Consider the following 8,683-nt stretch of genomic DNA (forward strand, 5'->3'; position numbering starts at 1 on the left):
TGTTGTTTCGTGTGGTCATGAAACCAAAATAAATCAACTACTTTTTAGGCATCAAATTTCCCCCAAAATTTTAAACAATTTCTTCTACAATCTTGCAAATGTCAATGGTTTCCTCTGCCATCCCTCACTTTTATTCATCATTAAGCTTGGGTTTCTCCACTAAAATCCCTCGTCTCGCCGTTTTTTCTCGGTATCGCAATCTCTATTCGAAGTCTTTCACTGTTAAAGCTTCAGCCTCTTTGGATTATTCAACCGATAAATCATCTATCTCATCAAAGGTTAGTAGGTAATCTACTTCCCGCCAATAAATTTCTCATTGATGTTCTTGTTTCTGTGAGTAGTGCCTGGATTTTGAAATTTACGGTAATCAAATGTTTTCAATTTCTCTGGAAAATCTAGTAAACAACGACAATTTACTTCATATAGTGACCAATTTTGAAAATCTGAATTGTATTCGTAGGTGAATCATAAAGATGTTAATGTTCTTTGAATTGGTACTTGTAGTTTCTAGAGCTCTGCTTGTCTAGCCCTCCTTGCAAATAAGATAGGGAAATTAAAAATTATCTTTGATATCAAATCCAGTTTCAGATACACATTGATTTCCTTACTAGTTTTTCAACAATTTCAACTCACTATACTCATTGATCCCGAATATATACTTTTGTTACTCAAATAATGCATAAACTCTTTACCAAAAGGGCATAACAGGTTTCTACATTTGATCTTATTTTAAGAAACTTGCATTATGCATGAACGACTTATTTCAGACTAGCAGCTGGCAATGGAAATTCAAGGATAATTCTATCAAAATACATTACGAGGAGCATGGAGACGAGAGTAATGCAGCAACCAAAAATATTCTGATGATGCCAACTATTTCAGATGTGAGCACAGTGGAAGAATGGAGATTGGTGGCTAAAGACATCCTTCAACAATCTGGAAATGTTAATTGGCGAGCCACCATTGTTGATTGGCCTGGTCTTGGTTATTCTGATCGCCCAAAGCTAGATTACAATGCTGATGTCATGGAATCTTTTCTTGTTGACTTCATCCTTGACCAAAATAGTCCAATAGGTGTTACATTTATCAGGGTTGATTGAAGAATAACTTTTTTACAGAAACTATCAAAGTTTTTGTTTTCATAAATTGTGTACTTTGAATGAATGCAGGGAAAGACTTGGTGATAATTGGTGGAGGGCATGCTGCAACTATAGCAATCCGTGCTGCTAAAAAGGGTTTGGTCAAACCAACTGCCATTGCTGCTGTTGCTCCCACATGGTCTGGTCCTCTTCCCATTGTATTTGGTCGTGATTCCAAGACAGAAACAAGGCACGTATATCTTTTACAAATCTACAAATTTCGTCCCCCCCAAAAAATCTTTTTGCAACTTTGGTCCTTATTTGAGGGTTTCATAATGTTTTTGGTCCTGTACTGTTAAATCTAGGGTTAAAGTGATATTATTCAACTATTTTACAGATATGAACTTCTTAGAGAGACCTTAAGGGCCCCAGGTGTAGGTTGGATGATGTATAATATACTAGTAAGCAACAAGAAATCCATCCAATCCCAATATAAATCCCACGTGTATGCTGACTCAGCAAACGTGACACCTGCCATAATCGAAAGCAGATACGAGCTCACGAAACAGAAAGGGGCCCGTTATGTCCCGGCTGCTTTCTTAACGGGTCAACTTGACCCGGTGAAGACCCGTGAAGAGTTTGTTCAACTGTTTAAAGGGTTAGAGGGTAAAGTACCGGTTTTAGTTGTGTCGACCTCTGGTGCACCAAAGAGGTCGAAAGCAGAAATGGAAGCTCTTAGAGAAGCTAAAGGTGTTACTAAGTTTGTTGAGGTTCAAGGAGCTCTACTTCCACATGAAGAATACCCTCATTTGGTTGCTAGAGAGCTTTATAGTTTCTTGCAAGATTTAATAATATAAAAGAATTCTTTATATACTGTAGAAGTCCCAAGAATAATGTACTCTTCACTAGGGATGTAAATTACACGAGTACATATCTATATCTTTATCTTTATCTTTATCTGCGTTTGTCATAAATTGATGATGAAAAATAAAAATAAATCGACGATAAACTTAATTTCTAAAAGTAGACCTGATAGTACATATATGAAGTATGAACAACCTATTTTTGAGTATGAGGAATCCTTAGAAAAGTTCATATATAATGGGCTTATTAACGATAAAGTCATGGATTTTAAGAAAAAAAAATAGAACGAAAAGGTGGAAATTGTTTACAGAAGATGATAAGAAATCAACAATCGGTTACACATTTATGACTTTAGCTGGTAATGCTTTCAAGGTCTTTTTGTTAGAAAAAGGGACATGAGTCTATGACTTTATCGTTAAGGAGCTCAGATTATAGGGATTTTTTTTAAAGATTACCGGTTAAAATCTCGTATGCGTAAACGATTGTCAGTTTCAGTTTTTTTAGTTTTTTTCATAAACAGTTACTGTTTTTTTTTTGTCACTTTCTGTTAAAAACATGAAACGATCATGGTTAATTTCACTAATTAGCCTCCTAAACAATCTTGGAAAAATGGAAATCATGGAATTCACGCAATATGCCATCATAAATAGAATAAAAAAAAAACTAGAAATGAGTCAAATTAAAGAAAACTGACGATTCATCTCACTAATTCTACGTTCTCCTTTATCTTAACTATGAAATGTTTGCATTTGGCTATGCAAAAAAATGGTTATTTACGGTTTTTTAAGTCGATGTGGGTGGGCAGATTCGGAGGTAATGAGTACACACTTATTTTATGTTGAAGATGTTATTTTCATTGGAAAATGGAGGCAATTGATGCTAATAGCAGTCTCAGTACACAGTATCACATATCACAGTAACAACAAGCAAGACCCAGCTGGTCAACACACACACACACACACGCACATATATGTTACCACACAGGCTCATACAAACATGCAAGATTCACAAGACACCTAGCATCCTACATACACAATCTAGTGAGCCGGCATTGGTGCCTTTGACTCACAAGCACAGGGAGGAGACTCACCTGAATTGAAGAACTCTGAAACTGTAACACTCGGTTTCAGATTTGCCTTGTTGCTTGAGCTGCGGCCCAATCATCAGTCGTCATGGAGTTTAGGGCTTCGGGAAAGGAAGGATTTAGCCCATCTCGGATCTAGTTGCCATGGTTTAAGTGATCTATGTATTCGATTGTGTCTTCGGAAGTCAAGGGTATGACTGTAAATTGATATATCGGTCTTTTATGGGTTTTGGGTTTTATTCGGAAGGTTTTAAGGCTTGGGTGTGTTGTTAGGAGCGTAGGGCTTCTCGCTACCTTTTCGTGGATATAAGGTTCGTTGTAAACGGACTTAGGATGAGTGAGTTATGGCACTTTGAAGTTATAGGCAGATTTGGTCCTTGGTGGAAAAAGCTTGCATTTCAGCCCATGCATGCAAGGTGGCATACGCGAGAGTACGCTCAATGTAAGCTGGGGTATGCCCAGCGTAGAGATGGAAAAGTGGAACGCGGGTTGGGAGACGTACGCCCAACGTACGCTCAGGATCCCCAAACCCTAATTGTTAGGGTTTACACCATATATAAAGACCTTATGTCTGCCCCAACCTTCATTCTCTCAGCCTCCACTGTCCCTAAAGAGTAGAAATCGAACCCTAAGCCTCTTGCATGCCTTGTGAGTTAATTTGGTGCACTTTTGGGTGATTTTTGGTGGTCTTGAAGAAGAGGAAGTTAGAAGAAGGAGCAAGAACGTGAGAGGGGCTTATAGATCCAGGAGTTTAGCATCTTTTCTGACTCATTTAAGGTATCAAGCTTCAAACTTGACCATTGCATGCTTAATTATAGTTTTGGGGTGTTATTTGTCACATTTTGGTCCCATAGTTGAGACTTCTTGTGTTCTGGTAGTTTTAGCCCATAAGAGCTGCCCTTTTGAGCTCTTAGAAGCATTTAGAACCATAAAAATGAGGTCCCTTGAGCCAGTTTGGTCTCTTGTTCCTTGTAAGAGATCTTAATCGATCAAAACCATGTATTAAGCCCTTTTTGTTCGACCAAAGTCTTAAATTGTGAGACTTTATGGTTCTAGAGTGATATTGGATCATGGATCTGAAGTTTGAGCTCAAGTGCTTAAGCCATTAAGCACTTATGGGAGTTTTAAGCATTACGAGGGTACACCCCACGTAAGTGTATGTACGCCCCGCGTACTGAGTCAACCACCCCGTAGGTGGTCAATGCGAGGCGAGGTACCCCCTGCGTACCGAAGGGGTACGCATCGTGTACGTCTCTGTTTGGGTTTCGGGCTTTGGACTTCAGGTTTGGGCCATCTGTTTGGGCCTTGATGCTTGGGCCCTAATGGACTATCTGAGTAGTTGTATTCTGGAGTAACTGGAGGATTGGACCTTAGGATAAGGCCTAATAAGGAGTTTGGGCCCAATTTGGAAAATTGGGCCATTAGTGGGCTTATATGGATTTTTGAGTTTTGGACTTGTTTGGTTTTGGGTTTGGGCTTTAGTTATGAATCTTGTTGGGCCAAGGGTAAAATGGTCATTTTACCCCAAGTATGGATTATGGATCATGGTTTGGGAGTCAATTGCTAATTGGGTGATATTTTGGTGTTGATAGTTCGAGGAGTTGCCAGGGCAACAACTAAGGATTTCTTACAGTGAACTCCAGCAGTGTGAGGTGAGTTACCTTCCTGTATGAGTGGGTCGAAGGCACCAATGCCGACCTACTAGTAGTTGTTTATAGTAGAGATGATTGTCTTTTGTGATAATTGTCTGGTATGCCACTATCTGTTGAGATTTATGTGATGTTATGTTATGTTATTATGTGGTAGTGGTAGGGGTGAAATAGTCCCCGTAGCCGGTCGAAAGGACTGAAGGGGTAGGTCACCACCCAGATATGCTAGGCAGTATGTGATTTATGTGTTTATATGCTAGGATATTATGTGGTAGTGGTAAGGGTGAAATAGTCCCCGTAATTGGTTGAAAGAGTCCGAAGGGGTAGGCCAGCACCCACATATACTCGGTAGTATCCGGTTGAAATAGACCGAAGGGGAGGCCAGCACCTAAATATGCTCAGCAGTATCCAGTTGAAATAGACCGAAGGGGAGGCCGGCTATGCGTGGCAATGTATTTGTTGTATGGTATGCAGTATGATGGGGGAACTCACTAAGCTTCGTGCTTACGGTTTTTGGTTTTGGTTTCAGGTACTTCTTCTTCGAAAGGAAAGGAGTCGGCATGATTGCAGCGCATCACACTATGATTTCCACATTATGAGATCTTTGGGAGTTGTACTCTGATATTACCTTCTATGACATGTTTTGGTTGTTTGAAATACTGGTTTTTGATTATGGAATGAGTTGACTCTATTGATGTTTCAAACTATTGGTTTTTATAATTACTTATTTAAAAATGAAATTTTTGGTCATGAATTTTGGGATGTTATCAAAAACACTACGACACGATCCCTTTTCTGTAATGCTTGCACCCGCGAACCCACTAATACCAGAACCAGATAAAATCTTAATTAATAGCCCAAAACCCTTAAGTTTGACCCAATGTCAAACTTGGTCAAAAAGCCAAAGGTCAACGGAAGTCAAAGTCAACAAGTCTAACTCCAGACTGAGTACACCCGACGTACTCAGCTCGTAGGCATGGCGTACTCATCATCCTGAAACGCGACCCCTTACAAGTACGCACAACATACTCAAAGTTACGCCTAACGTACTCGGCCAGATGGCACTTTTCCATTCTATGCTTAATCACTTAAGTTCTTTCATCCAAGACTCAGATCTAGTCCCACAACATCATTCTAAGTCATAAAGTTTCCACTTTTATGACCTTCCATGTCTAGAAAAGGTCCAAAAACCAAAACCTTAACTCATTAATCCATTAAGACATCATGACACTTTCATGGAAGGAATAGAAGGATCAAGATCACATTTTATGGATCCTAAAAAGATCTGTAATGGATAAAGTTTCCAACGTTATCCATTACAATGGTCCAAACCACCAAGGTCTAGCATTTAAATATCAAAGAGACCAAAAGTGCATCTTTTCCATCATAATCCATTAAGTCCAAGTCTCCAACCTTCATATATGAATCACAATGATGTTTAGATGGATAAAGTTTCCAACTTTATCCATAACAAGGTCTCAAACTTTCAAGATCTAAAATTTATGCACTAAAATGACCAAAAGCTCATAACATCCAAAACTAGCTAGATCTAACAAATTCATCATCAAGATTCAAACTTTATGCCTCTAGAAGAGAGATCAAGGTGAAAAAAGTCCAGATCTACAAGCTCCAATGCAAACAAAACTTCTCCAATGAGATCCTTCTTCTCCAAGTTGAACCAAGAGCACTTCAAAGCACTCAAAACACCTTCTTTTTCTCAAAAGGCTCAAACTAGGGTTAGGGTTTTCATGTGAGGGTGTTAGAGAGGTAAAGGCTAAAAATGAAATGGGTTTGGGGAAGTTAGGGAGCTTAAATAGGGTTTGGTCACTGATCGCATACACCTAGTATACTCAGGATGCCCTAGTATGCCCAACGTACTCCCTGTATGCCCAACGTACACGGCTTAACCCAAAACAGCCTAAACTTCAAACGGTCGTAACTTCTTCGTTTCAACTCCGATTTCGACGATCTTTATATCAACGGAAAGGTATTTAGGAGCTATACAACCATATCTAAAAACTTTCAACTTAAAATGTAACATCCCGAAATAACGTATGTTTATCATTCTTGAATCTTTCCTTAAAATGTCAGAATTAGTCCCTAAAAGAGAAAAGTTGGATTGAGCAGTATGCAGGGCGTACGCATGAGTACGTGCAGTGTACTCATGCACCATGTATAGTCGCGGAGAACCACCTAGTATGTTGGGCGTACCCATGGTACACTGGGCGTACTAGGCTCAGATGCAAAACCCTAATATTCATTTGAACCCTATATAAAGAACGTTATGGTCTCATTTCTAGCCACCATTATCAGCCTCCAACCCTCAATTAAACCCTAATCTCGTGTGACTGGCTTGTGTGGGTGTTTTTGCAAAGTGTTGAGTGTTCTTGGCCCTTGTAGTTGAAGAAGGAGGTTAGAGAAGAGGAACAAGGTGCTATCAAGCTTAGAGATCCAAGAACTTTCCACCTTTGTGCATCATTTTCAGGTATATAGCTTATACCTTGCCTAGCATTCTTCTAGATCTCTTTAGTTTAAGATTTATGAGCTTAAGTCCCCAAGTTTTGACCTTTTTGAGTTTGGGACTCTCCAGAGAGTTTAAGTTGTCCTTTCATGCATCTTAAGGCTTCTAGATTGATAAAAATGCTTGCTTGATCTTCCCTTTTGACTCATGCATGAGTAAAGTGGCTTGGAATGGATGAAATGATGTTTTAGTCTCTCATAGCCTGCAAAGGCTTAAAGCCCACGACTTTATGGATTAAGAGATTTTAAATAAGTCAGATCTGTAGTTGGAATGGTTGTCTTAACGGATTAAGACAACAAAAGAGTAGAAATGGAAGTTTGTGGAGTATGTCGTGCGTACTCGTAGCTACACGCAGTGTAGCCGGATTTCACCCTGTCACATGATTGGTCAGTTGTACGCCCATCGTTAGGTGTAGTACACCCAACGTACTCGCTGGATGTTGACTTTCGTTGACTTTGACCTTATGTCAAAGTTTAGGGTTTTGGGACCAGGGGAAGGGCAAAATGGTCCTTTTTCCCTTAGTAGATTTAGCCATGGACTTTGGACTTGTGAGTTGTTCCGACCTTAATTATTAATTAAGGTTACTTATTTTGTTGACTAGGCAAAGTCTAGATCTAACAGTTCGGGTGCTAGGTTTTCTTTCGTGTTATCGGTATCAGGTGAGTCTCCTCACTTATCCTTACCTGTGTGGTAGAATAGCTGTATTTGAAACGACCATCTCGGTCTAGATGTTATTATATTGTGCTGTTATTATGTGATTGAGACTGTGGATAGTCTCCAGGGTTGCTGATAACCCATAGGGCGTGCTTTGAGTCCACTGGGACTGCTGATAGTCCCTAGGGTTGCTGATAACCCATAAATGTTATTTATGTTGTGTCGTATGTGGTATCTTGGGGAACTCACTAAGCTTTTTGCTTACAGTTGTTGATTTATATGTGGCAGGTACTTCGCAGGACTGCGGGAAAGCGCAGGTCTGATTGTACACATGCACTGGAAATTTACTACTAGGACATGATCTTCTATGTACTCTGATAACTATGATACTCGTGGTTTTAGGATGACTTATACTTAGTATTTGGTTGTGAAACTATGTTTTTGGAAGTTTTAAAAATGAAAATTTTTGTCTAAAATTTGAGGTGTTAGAATTTGGTATCAGAGCCATGGTTTGAGGGATTTGGAAGAACCTTTAGGTGCTTCCAAACTCAAACTAAGGGTTTGAACATTTTTAAGAACTTAACAAGAAATGAAGACCTTTTACAGAAGGAGAAACCCAGAGAAGCAGTGTGTACAATCAACCAACGCTCGAGTGATAGTTTCCCATAATACCTCAATTTACATTTTTAGTAGTGCAGAGCAGACATGTTATATTATAAGTAGATAGGATTGCATGCTAGCTAGGGATAGGCTAAGGAATCTTGTTGAAACAATATGGCATGTTGCCTGATTTTTGATGCTTTAGCCTAGGGGTTCATTTCTTATGGGATTG

At 39.3% G+C, this 8,683-nt stretch overlaps 1 protein-coding gene across 2 annotated transcripts; it reads left to right on the top strand.

The window, feature by feature from the left end:
- On the top strand, positions 1 to 2,020 carry LOC145116229 (uncharacterized). Of its 2 annotated transcripts, none has more exons than XM_079052591.1 (4): positions 1 to 278; positions 768 to 1,074; positions 1,170 to 1,329; positions 1,477 to 2,020. In XM_079052591.1, exons 1-4 carry the CDS (start codon positions 99 to 101, stop codon positions 1,934 to 1,936), a joined length of 1,107 nt encoding a protein of 368 aa, XP_078908717.1. In that variant the 5' UTR covers positions 1 to 98; the 3' UTR covers positions 1,937 to 2,020. The 2 variants fall into 2 exon arrangements, with proteins under 2 accessions (XP_078908717.1, XP_078908718.1); XM_079052592.1 differs by having other exon boundaries at positions 180 to 286.
- Positions 2,021 to 8,683: the final 6,663 nt, after the last annotated feature.

Source organism: Lactuca virosa, chromosome 5, assembly GCF_052849685.1.
Source record: "Lactuca virosa cultivar CGN04683 chromosome 5, Lactuca_virosa_CGN04683_v6, whole genome shotgun sequence".
Lineage (NCBI taxonomy): Eukaryota > Viridiplantae > Streptophyta > Magnoliopsida > Asterales > Asteraceae > Lactuca > Lactuca virosa.